We start from the raw sequence: 14791 nt of genomic DNA on the forward strand, positions 1-14791 counted from the left end.
TGGGTTTGAAGCCAGGCCAATATCAGCGGTCACCGAGGTCACTCTGCCACGTTGAGAAACAGAACAGATCACAGAAATGTGTGGTGCTGACACACTGCCTGCCTACGTGCACCCCTCTCTCTCTCTCTCTCTCTCTCTTTCTCTTTCTCTGTCTCTCTCTCTCTCTCTAGCTCTCTCTCTGTCTGTCTGTCTCTCTCTCTCTCTCTCTCTCTCTCTCTCTCTCTCTCTCTCTCAACTAACCTGCTTGCTGCAATGCAGGCTGTGGGATTCACACCAAGTGTCATGACGTTGAATTGACCTCATGGTACTAGTGTAGTCTGTACCATGTCATGTGAAATAGGTAGCATTATGTTATGATCCCTTGACCTGCATTGATGTCCTGCAGACCGTCTGCTGCTGCTGGCCTGTAATGGAGGCCACTGACGTGTGGGCAGAGTAGCTTGTAGGTATCGCGTCCCAAATGGCACTACGTTTAACCGGAGCTCCTATCGTCTCCCGTCAAAAGCAGTGCACTAAATAGGGAATATAAGCTTTATAGAACCCCTTGAGGGTAGAAGTCCCCTTGAGATAAAGAATGTCCTTTATGAGGGAGAGACTTGTCCAAGACAACAGCAGAGCCTTACAGTGTGCATTAAAATAACAGACGTATACTGCAACACATCAATAGAAAGAAAAATGCTACTCTAGGAAACAGTGTTTCTAATGTCAACATCCACCCATACAGGCAACGCCCTATGTTCTGGTGACTAGCCTACTTTCTTTAACCTTTATTTAACTAGGCAAGTCAGTTAAGAACAAATTCTTATTTACAACGACGGCCTACCCCGGCCAAACCTGAACGACGCTGGGCCAATTGTGCGCCGCCCTATGGGACTTCCAATCACGGCTGGTTGTGATACAGCCTGGAATCGTACCAGGGTCTGTAGCGACGCCTCTAGCACTGAGATGCAGATAGATACAGTAGATACAGTAGATACAGTATGTATCTACTGTATGTATCTACTGTTGCAGTTTTGGCCTTGTACAATATTGCTCTTTAAATCTGACACAAATGCACAAGATATTGCAAATCCAGAAATGTACAATAACATTCACCTTGAATATTATAGAACCATATGCTATCTTGCTGGAAGTCTGAACTGCACTCATCCATAACCTCCTATAGCCTGCCTCATGTTATCACTAGTGCAGTGTCCCACACACAGCCTCTGTTCCATCAACATGTTATAAATCACATAGTTGAATTGATTCATCTTACAGTAACACACAATGACATACAAATGCTATCTGCCCTGTTTTGAAACATCATCTAATTATCTCAGAAATGTCTCAATCCCCTTTTCAGGCAATAGGTTTAATAATCTCATCATTGAATGGTGATATGCAAATGTTATTCACTAACTTTTAATATTTTGGGTAGTTGTAGTCTGTCTGGAACTTTTCAGATGTGACTGAAAACCACTTATATATACAGATCAGTCAGTTACGTTACTTTCTTCCATTTGTGTGGTGGGAGAGATTGGGTGTGCGGCTGATAAGAATGTGCTGGCGTAAGGTGTAGAATTTCAGGGAACATTTTTCTCAAGTCACGTTGGCTGCCCCCCCACAACTTGTCCCAATGCCTCGAGGCGCCCTGCGAGCGGATATAAAGAGGCATCAGAAAGCGAAGGGTCTTCCATTCATTCTCAGAACTCCTGACATTCAGGTGGATCTTGTCCTGCCGCGAAGCCGCCCGCTGCTAGAATATCCCAAATAGCCATCACCATTATCAGGTCGGACAATGCTGCGAGTCAGGTGTCTCAGAGGAGGTAGCAGGGGGGCCGAGGCCGCCCATCTGATCGGAGCTATGGTTGGTATTTAGTTCCTGTTTTTTGTTTATTCAGAAATGTACAAAATCATAAAATGTGGAGATGTCTCAGGAGAGCGCAGCTGCGGCAAACAGCTGTTGGCTGTCACTCAGAAAAGTGAACACATTTCATTTAAGTTTTTTATAATTAGATGGGTTTTTTTTTATTAATTGAGTTTGTTCTTATTACTTTGAACATTATTCTTTAAAATAAAATGAATAGGCTATTTTCTTACTCTTTCTTTTCACAGCAAAATACTCAAATAAATGTAGGTCTACCAATCAAAAAGCATGTTATTTTCTTTCATTAATTGATTTTATCCGGACATAGACGAGTTTTTGTTTCAAGTAAAACGAATATAGCAGCATTTCTTGCGTCACTCAAGAATTTCGCATGCTGTTCTCTGGAATTGAGAATTAAGTCAATTCCTTCTGCACAAAGTAGAATGCAAAATTGCTACAGAAATGAAAACTTTAACCTATGTATTTTTTGGAAGAGAACGTTTCTGCTTTATTTGGAAATGTGTAAGAGAGAGAAATGTGTCCGGCAGCACATTTTTGCGCGTGAGTGACAGTGGACAGCTGTTGCGGGCCCTCCTTGAACCCACTGACACGGAGAGCAGCGCATGTGCCCGCTGACCCCATGAAATTATACCTCCAACCAAGATAAGTGCGTTTATCAAGCGCACCTTGACTCAAAACCAACAGGCCATATCTAACACAGCTCCGTTAGGCTTTACCTTATATTGCCCAATGGTTTTCCTTTTGGCCTTGTAATGCATCTGTCTTTGTGAAATGTAGAATGTGTATGATAAGGCTTACTGCAACAGATTAAGCTAACAGGTTAGTCCTTGGTCTACTTACCTTTAAACCATAGTTATCATGGTCAGGACTTGAAGAATCACCTCAGTTCAACTACTGATTGGAAAAATATATAAAACAAATCCACATGGAAGCTTAATATCTTAATCAATTTGATTATAATATAATGTTATATGGTAAACCTGTGAATGGCCTTGTAATCGTGTGTTGCGTTGCGGAGCCAGCAGTGTGACCCAGTGTGTTGCGTGGCGGAGCCAGCAGTGTGACCCAGTGTGTTGCGTGGCGGAGCCAGCAGTGTGACCCAGTGTGTTGCGTGGCGGAGCCAGCAGTGTGACCCAGTGTGTTGCGTTGCGGAGCCAGCAGTGTGACCCAGTGTGTTGCGTGGCGGAGCCAGCAGTGTGACCCAGTGTGTTGCGTGGCGGAGCCAGCAGTGTGACCCAGTGTGTTGCGTGGCGGAGCCAGCAGTGTGACCCAGTGTGTTGCGTGGCGGAGCCAGCAGTGTGACCCAGTGTGTTGCGTGGCGGAGCCAGCAGTGTGACCCAGTGTGTTGCGTTGCGGAGCCAGCAGTGTGACCCAGTGTGTTGCGTGGCGGAGCCAGCAGTGTGACCCAGTGTGTTGCGTGGCGGAGCCAGCAGTGTGACCCAGTGTGTTGCGTGGCGGAGCCAGCAGTGTGACCCAGTGTGTTGCGTGGCGGAGCCAGCAGTGTGACCCAGTGTGTTGCGTTGCGGAGCCAGCAGTGTGACCCAGTGTGTTGCGATGCGGAGCCAGCAGTGTGACCCAGTGTGTTGCGTGGCGGAGCCAGCAGTGTGACCCAGTGTGTTGCGTGGCGGAGCCAGCAGTGTGACCCAGTGTGTTGCGATGCGGAGCCAGCAGTGTGACCCAGTGTGTTGCGTGGCGGAGCCAGCAGTGTGACCCAGTGTGTTGCGTTGCGGAGCCAGCAGTGTGACCCAGTGTGTTGCGTGGCGGAGCCAGCAGTGTGACCCAGTGTGTTGCGTGGCGGAGCCAGCAGTGTGACCCAGTGTGTTGCGTTGCGGAGCCAGCAGTGTGACCCAGTGTGTTGCGTGGCGGAGCCAGCAGTGTGACCCAGTGTGTTGCGTGGCGGAGCCAGCAGTGTGACCCAGTGTGTTGCGTTGCGGAGCCAGCAGTGTGACCCAGTGTGTTGCGTGGCGGAGCCAGCAGTGTGTGACCCAGTGTGTTGCGTGGCGGAGCCAGCAGTGTGACCCAGTGTGTTGCGTGGCGGAGCCAGCAGTGTGACCCAGTGTGTTGCGTGGCGGAGCCAGCAGTGTGACCCAGTGTGTTGCGTGGCGGAGCCAGCAGTGTGACCCAGTGTGTTGCGTGGCGGAGCCAGCAGTGTGACCCAGTGTGTTGCGTGGCGGAGCCAGCAGTGTGACCCAGTGTGTTGCGTTGCGGAGCCAGCAGTGTGACCCAGTGTGTTGCGTGGCGGAGCCAGCAGTGTGACCCAGTGTGTTGCGTGGCGGAGCCAGCAGTGTGACCCAGTGTGTTGCGTGGCGGAGCCAGCAGTGTGACCCAGTGTGTTGCGATGCGGAGCCAGCAGTGTGACCCAGTGTGTTGCGTGGCGGAGCCAGCAGTGTGACCCAGTGTGTTGCGTGGCGGAGCCAGCAGTGTGACCCAGTGTGTTGCGTGGCGGAGCCAGCAGTGTGACCCAGTGTGTTGCGTGGCGGAGCCAGCAGTGTGACCCAGTGTGTTGCGTTGCGGAGCCAGCAGTGTGACCCAGTGTGTTGCGTGGCGGAGCCAGCAGTGTGACCCAGTGTGTTGCGTTGCGGAGCCAGCAGTGTGACCCAGTGTGTTGCGTGGCGGAGCCAGCAGTGTGACCCAATGTGTTGCGTGGCGGAGCCAGCAGTGTGACCCAGTGTGTTGCGTGGCGGAGCCAGCAGTGTGACCCAGTGTGTTACGTTGCGGAGCCAGCAGTGTGACCCAGTGTGTTGCGTTGCGGAGCCAGCAGTGTGACCCAGTGGCGTACCACAGTTTCGCGCCCCGCAAGGTCTGAGCGAAACATGATTAAGGATTTTTTGGGGGGGAAAACAACTAACTTCCTACAATGCTACACATTTTGCTATGGGGCAAAGATAAACATTTGCAGTTTTATAGCTAATATGATGCTATTGTACACATTTTGCCATGAGGTTGAGAGAAAATGTTTCAGTTTTACAGCACATTTCCTGTAATTCTAAACATTACATGAAATGTGTGACCACACCGTGACTTGTGAGTGGATGATACTGACGCAGCTGTTCATCTTCCCGCAGCTCGGCCGCGCCATGACTGGCTGGGTGCAGGGCGCGTTCCAGAGCTACTCGAGTTCCGCTGCTGCCGCGCAGCCGCAACGCGCCCTGGAGGAGAACGCTGTCACTGAGCCTGAGCTACAGGAGTGTCCTGTCTGCGCCTACAACGAATGGGACCCGCTCGAAGAGGTGATCGTAGGCCGCGCCGAGAACGCGCGCGTCCCTCCTTTCACAGTAGAGGTCAAGGTGAGGTCATCAAGTCAGAACTCACAATTATGTAGAACAAATCTACACTATGTTCAAACTGAGATGTATGCATCATAAATATAGAAATATATTATTATTGCATTGAGTTGATGCAAAATTAGCTTATTCCAAATAGCAACAGCTTCCTTGCCAAATACATTCAAATCTTTAATGGGACTCACCAGCTCAAATCAAATATAAATCATTAGAGTTCATTACGTATTGAACTTTTGTCAACAGGCTAACACATATGAGAAGCATTGGCCCTTCTACCAGAAGTATGGGGGCCAAAGCTTTCCTGAGGACCACTTGAAGAAAGCTGTTGCTGAGATTGAAGAAATGTGCAATATTCTCCGCATGGAGGGAGTTACAGTTCAGAGACCTGAACCCATGGACTGGTCCTTCGAGTACAACACTCCAGACTTCACCTCGACTGGTAGGCAGAGGGGGAGCGCTACGGGATTGATTGATTGGTTAATTGATTGTTCTTTTGGTTGGTTGGTTGAATTATTGATTGTTTGATCGAAAATTCACCACCTGAACATTGAGTAAAAAACCCCGTGTGTCTCTAACATGTCTCCTCTTCTCCACCCAGGCATGTACGCTGCCATGCCCAGAGACATCCTCATGGTGGTGGGGAATGAGATTATCGAGGCTCCCATGGCCTGGAGGTCCCGCTTCTTTGAGTACCGGGCCTACAGACCCCTCATCAAGGAGTACTTCAGAAAGGGTGCCAAGTGGACGACCCCCCCAAAACCCACCATGTCTGATGAGCTGTACGATCAGGTGAGGTGTTAGATGCCATCCTCACCCCGAGACTGTCTCACTCACTTCAGAGTCTCTGTTCCTGCAGGGATCACATACTAAACATGCATTCACTGTTATGTAAACCGCGGTGAATAAAATTGTAGACTATACGTGGCATAGATTACTCTGTGCTTTGGCCATATCTCATATATCATGCTAGAAGTGACATATTACCCATGAGATTAGGCCCAAATTTACTGTGTTTGTATTACCCATGAGATTAGGCCCAAATTTACTGTGTTTGTATTACTCATGAGATTTGGCCCAAGAACAGGGTGTGTGTTTTACTCATGTGGCAAGGGGCCATTTAAAGGTACACACTTCCTACATGACAACTTAATGGCTGTAGATAATCAACCCCCCCCCCGTTCCAACCTGTCAGTTTCTCTGATCTCTCCTTAAACTGAGACTCATAACTTAATGGCTGTAGATAATCAACCCCCCCCCCCGTTCCAACCTGTCAGTTTCTCTGATCTCTCCTTAAACTGAGACTCATAACTTAATGGCTGTAGATAATCAACCCCCCCGTTCCAACCTGTCAGTTTCTCTGATCTCTCCTTAAACTGAGACTCATAACTTAATGGCTGTAGATAATCAACCCCCCCCGTTCCAACCTGTCAGTTTCTCTGACCTCTCCTTACAACCCACCCACCCCCCCGTTCCAACCTGTCAGTTTCTCTGATCTCTCCTTAAACTGAGACTCATAACTTAATGGCTGTAGATAATCAACCCCCCCCCGTTCCAACCTGTCAGTTTCTCTGACCTCTCCTTACAACCCACCCACCCCCCCCCCGTTCCAACCTGTCAGTTTCTCTGATCTCTCCTTAAACTGAGACTCATAACTTAATGGCTGTAGATAATCAACCCCCCCGTTCCAACCTGTCAGTTTCTCTGACCTCTCCCTTAAACTGAGACTCATAACTTAATGGCTGTAGATAATCAACCCCCCGTTCCAACCTGTCAGTTTCTCTGACCTCTCCTTAAACTGAGACTCATAACTTAATGGCTGTAGATAATCAACCCCCCCGTTCCAACCTGTCAGTTTCTCTGACCTCTCCTTAAACTGAGACTCAGAGATGTGACATTGCCACGAGCAGCAGGGTTGACCAAAGATATTTAATATGAGTGTGATACAAGAAGATGCACTCACACAGAGTATCTGTATGGGTACACTTCACTCTGCTGCAGTGTGTTGGCTGCAGCCTGCCAAAAACGGTGGAGAAGTTTAGCTTCGTGTTTCAACTCTGTTGCGGAAATCGTCCCGATACTGCTGTTTACTTTGTTTATCACTGAGTCTACCTTTAAACCAGTCAGTCTCTGACCTCTGTCTCACCCCCCTCCCCACTCCAGGACTAACCTGTCTGTTTCTCTCTGCCCTGTCTGTCTCTCTAACCTGTCTCTCTCTTCCCCCTTCCAGGACTAACCTGTCTGTCTCTCTCTGCCCTGTCTGTCTCTCTAATCTGTCGCTCTCTCTTCCCCCCTCCAGGACTAACCTGTCTGGCTCTCTCTGCCCTGTCTGTCTCTCTAACCTGTCTCTCTCTCTCTGCCCTATCTGTCTCTCTAATCTGTCTCTCTCTCTCCCCCCCTCCAGGACTAACCTGTCTCTCTCTCTGCCCTGTCTGTCTCTCTAATCTGTCTCTATCTCTGCCCCCCTCCAGGACTAACCTGTCTGTCTCTCTAATCTGTCTCTCTCTCTCTGCCCCCTCCAGGACTAACCTGTCTGTCTCTCTAATCTGTCTCTCTCTTTGCACCCTCCAGGACTAACCTGTCTGTCTCTCTAATCTGTCTCTCTCTCTGCCCCCTCCAGGACTAACCTGTCTGTCTCTCTAATCTGTCTCTCTCTCTCTGCCCCCTCCAGGACTAACCTGTCTGTCTCTCTAATCTGTCTCTCTCGCTGCCCCCCTCCAGGACTAACCTGTCTGTCTCTCTAATCTGTCTCTCTCTTTCTCCCGCCCTCCAGGACTAACCTGTCTGTCTCTCTAATCTGTCTCTCACTCTCTGCCCACCTCCGGGACTAACCTGTCTGTCTCTTTAATCTGTCTCTCTCTCTCTGCCCCTCCAGGACTAACCTGTCTGTCTCTCTAATCTGTCTCTCTCTCTGCCCCCTCCAGGACTAACCTGTCTGTCTCTCTAATCTGTCTCTCTCTCTCTGCCCCCTCCAGGACTAACCTGTCTGTCTCTCTAATCTGTCTCTCTCTCTGCCCCCCTCCAGGACTAACATGTCTGTCTCTCTAATCTGTCTCTCTCTCTGCCCCCTGCAGGACTAACCTGTCTGTCTCTCTAATCTGTCTTTCTCTCTGCCCCCTCCAGGAGTACCCCATCCGCACGGTGGAAGACAGACACAAGCTGGCTGCCCAGGGAAAGTTTGTCACCACCGAACACGAGCCGTGCTTTGACGCCGCTGACTTCATCAGAGCTGGCAGGGATCTGTTTGTCCAGAGGAGTCAGGTTTGGAGGCCACAATGCCACATATTAGTTTATAGAGTCACACTGTGTTCACTCCTTAATCTAAAAAAAAGTATGTGGACACCCCTTGAAATTAGTGGATTCGTCTATTTCAGCCACACCCGTTGCTGACAGGTGTATAAAATCGAGTACACAGCCACGCAAGCTCCATAGACAAACATTGGCAGTAGAATGGCCTTACTGAAGAGCTCAGTGACTTTCAACGTGGCACCGTCAAAGGATGCTACCTTTCCAACAAGTCAGTTCGTCAAATTTCTGCCCTAATAGAGCTGTCCCCGTCAACTCTAAGTGCTGTTACTGTGAAGTGGAAACAACTAGGAGCAACAAAGGCTCAGACACAAAGTGGTAGGCCACAGAAGCTCACAGAACGTGACTACGGACTGCTGAAGTGCGTAGCGTTTAAAAATCATCTGTCCTCGGGTTGCAACATTCACTACCATGTTCCAAACTGCCTCTGGAAGCAACGTTGTCACAATAACTGTTCATTGGGAGGTTCATGAAATGGTCTCTCAGAAATGGTTTGTCGAGAGTGGTGTGGAAGAACTTGACTGGCCTGCACAGAGCCCTGACCTCAACCCCATTGAACACCTTTGGGATTGGAACGCTGACTGCGAGCCAGGCCTAATCACCCAACTTCAGGGCCCGACCTCACTAATTCTCTTGTGGCTGAATGGAAGCAAGTCCCCTGCAGCGATGTTCCAACATCTAGTGGAAAGCCTTCCCAGAATAGTGGAGGCTGTTATAGCAGTAAAGGGAGGGGAACAACTCCATATTAATGCCCATGATATTGGAATGAGATGTTGAACGACCAGGTGTCGTTGTTTTGGCCTTATAGGTTAGCTACAGGTCAACTAATAAAGAGACAAAATATTTTAGGGATGCAGAACTTGTCCAACAGAAGCCTACACTGCCTAGCTGCAATTAGATCCCCAGTCTGTAGCAAGAAGCAAGCCGACAGAACAGACAACTGGTGTTTAGACGGATTCCTGGCTCACTGAACACATTGAGTCCCTTTGAGGCCTTTTATTGTTTGTCAATGACCAAGTTCAGAGCCACTAATTAACACAATTACATACAGGCCTAGAGGCCTACGTACGGACCAGCTCTGTAGGACCACAGTGTTAACTAGTGAAGGTAATGAATTGGGTGCTCTGTAGGACCACGGTGTTAACTAGTGAAGATAATGTATTGGATGCTCTGTAGGACCACGGTGTTATCTAGTGAAGGTAATGAATTGGGTGCTCTGTAGGACCACAGTGTTAACTAGTGAAGGTAATGAATTGGATGCGCTGTAGGACCACGGTGTTATCTAGTGAAGGTAATGAATTGGGTGCTCTGTAGGACCACGGTGTTAACTAGTGAAGTTAATGAATGGGGTGCTCTGTAGGACCACGGTGTTAACTAGTGAAGGTAATGAATTGGATGCTCTGTAGGACCACGGTGTTATCTAGTGAAGGTAATGAATTGGGTGCTCTGTAGGACCACAGTGTTAACTAGTGAAGGTAATGAATTGGGTGCTCTGTAGGACCACGGTGTTAACTAGTGAAGGTAATGAATTGGGTGCTCTGTAGGACCACGGTGTTAACTAGTGAAGGTAATGAATTGGGTGGTCTGTAGACCCACAGTGTTAACTAGTGAAGGTAATGAATTGGGTGCTCTGTAGGACCACAGTGTTATCTAGTGAAGGTAATGAATTGGGTGCTCTGTAGGACCACGGTGTTAACTAGTGAAGGTAATGAATTGGGTGCTCTGTAGGACCACGGTGTTAACTAGTGAAGGTAATGAATTGGGTGCTCTGTAGACCCACAGTGTTAACTAGTGAAGGTAATGAATTGGGTGCTCTGTAGGACCACAGTGTTATCTAGTGAAGGTAATGAATTGGGTGCTCTGTAGGACCACGGTGTTAACTAGTGAAGGTAATGAATTGGGTGCTCTGTAGGACCACGGTGTTAACTAGTGAAGTTAATGAATGGGGTGCTCTGTAGGACCACAGTGTTAACTAGTGAAGGTAATGAATTGGGTGCTCTGTAGGACCACGGTGTTATCTAGTGAAGGTAATGAATTGGGTGCTCTGTAGGACCACAGTGTTAACTAGTGAAGGTAATGAATTGGGTGCTCTGTAGGACCACGGTGTTATCTAGTGAAGGTAATGAATTGGGTGCTCTGTAGGACCACGGTGTTAACTAGTGAAGGTAATGAATTGGGTGCTCTGTAGGACCACAGTGTTAACTAGTGAAGGTAATGAATTGGGTGCTCTGTAGGACCACAGTGTTAACTAGTGAAGGTAATGAATTGGGTAACGCAACACTTTCTTTTATGTCTCAGAAAGTGTTTACCTGGTATTCACAAGGAAATTATATGATTTCAATAGGTACTTTCTGGAACTTGCTGTTGAATAATTCAACACATTTGGTAACTTCCTGGTACCAAATGGTGTATAAATATTAGTAATAGATATTACTAAGCAGTTATTAGGTATCATTTAAACACGTCATTCCTAAGTGAATAATATGTAAATAATAGAGGACTTTTACATAAAAAGTGTAAACAATTTATTGTTGATTGATTCCAGTCATTATTTCTCTATTTCCAGGTTACAAACTACATGGGGATTGAGTGGATGCGTCGCCATCTTGCCCCGGACTACAAGGTCCACATCATCTCATTCAAAGACCCCAACCCCATGCACATCGACGCCACCTTCAACATCATCGGGCCGGGACTGGTGCTGTCCAACCCTGACCGTCCCTGTCGTCAGGTCAGTCAGATGGAGAGAAGAGAGAGAAAGAGCGGGGGGGGGCAGAGAGAGGGAGGGAGTGAAGAGAGAATGAGAGGAGAGAGACGGGGAGGAATGGAGAGAGAGATGGGGAGGGATGGAGAGAGAGAGAAAGAGCGGGAGGGGGGGTGCAGAGAGAGGGAGGGAGTGAAGAGAGAATGAGAGGAGAGAGACGGGGAGGAATGGAGAGAGAGATGAGAGAGAGAGATGGGGAGGGATGGAGAGAGAGAGAGAGAGAGAGAGAGAGAGAGAGAAACAAGAAATTAGTCCTGACCAGTTGACCCTTTCCCCCTGTATATACATTCCTGCAGTGCCCTCTAGTGGAGTGGTGCTGTAACTGATAAAACGCTACATGGGAAGAGACCTCTCTGTCTGACCCACAGCATCTCTGATTTCTCTTCTTCAGGTGGAGATGTTTGAGAAGGCCGGCTGGACCGTGGTGAAGCCTCCAACCCCTCTGATTCCAGATGGTATGATGTTGTTGTTGTTGTTGTTGTTGTTGTTTGGGAATTCAAGACACCTATCAACAAAAGACAACCCTATTTCTAGCACTTCCTGATTTGTTGATAGAAAACTCATACTCAGCACTGTCGGTGTGGTCTTTTCATGGTGTGACGATATCTATGAGTGTCTGGTTAGTAAATCTACCTTTTGTCCCATCAGATCACCCTCTGTGGATGTCCTCTAAGTGGCTGTCCATGAATGTCTTGATGCTGGACCCCAAACGGGTCATGTGTGATGCCAACGAGCACACCATCCACAAGATGTTTGAGAACCTTGGTGAGTAGAGCATGACCTTCATGTATGACCTATGACCTATTCATTAGAATCCCTCCACTAAGTATTTTATTCAACCATTTAGTTCTTGACCTTTTATCTTTATTTAGTGATAGATAGATTTTATTAGTTTGTTTAAGTTAGTTCAGATAAAGTTCCAAGACAGACCTTTTGACAACTGCCATTCCTCTGGTTTATCTGACTCCCTCGCTCCCTCCCGCCGTTCTCCAGGTATCAAGACCATCAAGGTGAACATCCGCCACGCCAACTCCCTGGGAGGAGGCTTCCACTGCTGGACTACCGACGTGCGTCGCCGTGGTTCCCTCGAGTCCTACTTCCACTAGCCATGCCAGAAACAGACAGTTTTTATTGAGCTTAAGTAAGGTTAAAGTCCCAATCAACAATCTGCAGTTGATTTTTCAATTTCAAAAAATGAAAACCACTTGTTGATTTAAAGTAAACAGTTATGTGCATGACAGTGCCTTTGGCGAAAACGCTTGGTTATGAGTTCATTTTAATGCTCAACAACAACAAAAGTTTTTTTTTTTTTTACTTGATTTTTAGAAAGAAAAAAACCATAAGTACTCAATATCCTCAATACATACTGTATTTCTGGCTTGGCTATTGTGAAGCAACGTTGTACCATCTGAACGACTCTAAGTAACATCAAAAAACGAGTCGTTTGTAAAGAGGACAGGGTATGCTACTTTATGGGTATGATAACCATGACATCACACTTGGTCTGCGTCTGAAATGGCACCCTATTCCATATGTAGTGCACTTCTTTTGACCAGAGCCCTGAGTGGATGTTCGTTATACTACTTCCTTTTGAGAACTCAGAAAAAAGATCAACATTTATGTCAATTATCAATTGATGCTGCCATATGATTTTTTTTTATACGATTTTTTTTTATCTAAAAGAATGTGTCAAACTTTTTTATAGTAGATCATTATTATTAAACAATATGGTTTTTCTTATCTCAGGTATTTCTATTTTGTAAAAAAAAAAAAAATGAGAAAAGAATGAATCAGTTAAGACAAATGTATACTATATTATACACAAATCAGAATTTCACATTGAGCTAGCTAAATAAGGCAGGTCGTAGCTAGTGTTTCTATATGGATATAGAAAAGGTATAACATTTTAGATGTGCCTCAATTCATACCTGCATGCTACAGATTGCTGTTGTCATCCACAGATGATGGAGTCATAATCTGGATCAGAACATTCTAGTGAAAGCCAGGTCCTAACTGAACACTAAATGCTGGCGCTTGATCAATACAACTCACTTAAAAAAGCAAAAGGGGAAAAAAGAACAGGACACAATAAAATTAAAATAGTAAAATGTCAGTAGAAAGTCATTGCCCATCCTATTAAGAGTCTAGGTCCAGTGCTCCAATTTAATTCAGCGGTTTGAGGTACAGTGATGAGGCTAGGTTCTTTGATACAGTGGTTCTTCCACCAGGTATATATATATATATATATGTATGTATGTATGTATGTATGTATGTATGTATGTATGATGACTTTCTACTGACATTTTACTATTTTAATTTTATTGTGTCCTGTTCTTTTTTCCCCTTTTGCTTTTTTAAGTGAGTTGTATTGATCAAGCGCCAGCATTTAGTGTTCAGTTAGGACCTGGCTTTCACTAGAATGTTCTGATCCAGATTATGACTCCATCATCTGTGGATGACAACAGCAATCTGTAGCATGCAGGTATGAATTGAGGCACATCTAAAATGTTATACCTTTTCTATATCCATATAGAAACACTAGCTATATATATATATATATATGTGTATTTTATTTGGGCTCATACATTTTTCATTGTTTCCCAGAAATTAGCCTTTTAAATATTTTCTTAAAAGTAAAATGAGGTCCATATCAGATATTATGATCCCTTGTAGACCTGGGTCAAATAATAAAAATACTTTCAAATACTGCACTTAATTTAGTTTGGACCGGTAGAATATAACCAATGTAATATGGTCCCAGAAGTACAAACGCCAAGCTAAATCAAGTGCAACTCAAATACTTTCAAGTACATGTATTTTTTCAAGTATTTGACATAAGTATTTTACACTATGTATTTGTCCTGGTCTGATACCTTATGCCTCTGCTGTCTTCTACAATAGCAACAGAGCCAGATCTATGCTAGTTATTTTCATTACACTGCTAAGCTGCTTCTGTTTGCATGGTCAAAAGAGCAATAGGGTTCAGGACGTCACTAGATGTGTCCCAAATGGCACCCTAATCCGTGTATAGTGCATAAAGTAGTGTATTATATATGGAATAGGGTACCATTTGGGACACAGCATGTGTTTACGTCATTACAACCCTAGTTTACGTTCGTAGTAGTTTTTTCCTGGATGCACATGTAATGTACTCTTGGAGATCAAGTGTTTTGGATCTTGAATTGATATTCGATTGTTCCAAAGCATTGAAGATGGCTCAAGGATGCAGTATAAATGATAAAAAATAAAAAATACATTTTGGGAGAAATATGTCATTATTATTATTACATTTAATATTATATCATTATTGTTATATTTGATCTGTCTGTCTGTCTGTCTGTCTGTCTGTCTGTCTGTCTGTCTGTCTGTCTGTCTGTCTGTCTGTCTGTCTGTCTGTCTGTCTGTCTGTCTGTCTGTCTGTCAACCCAACCAGGGGGACTGACTCAATAAATGTTTATATCAAATAACTCAATGAGATTATTCACATTGAATAAAACTATCTGTCTCAGCTGACAAAGTCCCATAGTGGTTTAAGCAACCTAGTTATAACAACCCAGTTCCTGTAATGTT

General features: G+C 45.9%; 1 protein-coding gene across 1 annotated transcript; it reads left to right on the forward strand.

Moving 5' to 3' along the window:
* Positions 1 to 1592: 1592 nt before the first annotated feature.
* Positions 1593 to 14489, forward strand: LOC106587738 (glycine amidinotransferase, mitochondrial). The gene is made up of 9 exons (XM_045708376.1): positions 1593 to 1849; positions 4936 to 5157; positions 5398 to 5593; positions 5753 to 5943; positions 8275 to 8412; positions 11024 to 11188; positions 11613 to 11676; positions 11870 to 11986; positions 12215 to 14489. The coding sequence occupies exons 1-9, from the start codon at positions 1781 to 1783 to the stop codon at positions 12325 to 12327; spliced, it is 1275 nt and encodes a 424-aa protein (XP_045564332.1). The 5' UTR covers positions 1593 to 1780; the 3' UTR covers positions 12328 to 14489.
* Positions 14490 to 14791: the final 302 nt, after the last annotated feature.

This window comes from Salmo salar, chromosome ssa26 (assembly GCF_905237065.1).
Source record: "Salmo salar chromosome ssa26, Ssal_v3.1, whole genome shotgun sequence".
NCBI lineage: Eukaryota > Metazoa > Chordata > Actinopteri > Salmoniformes > Salmonidae > Salmo > Salmo salar.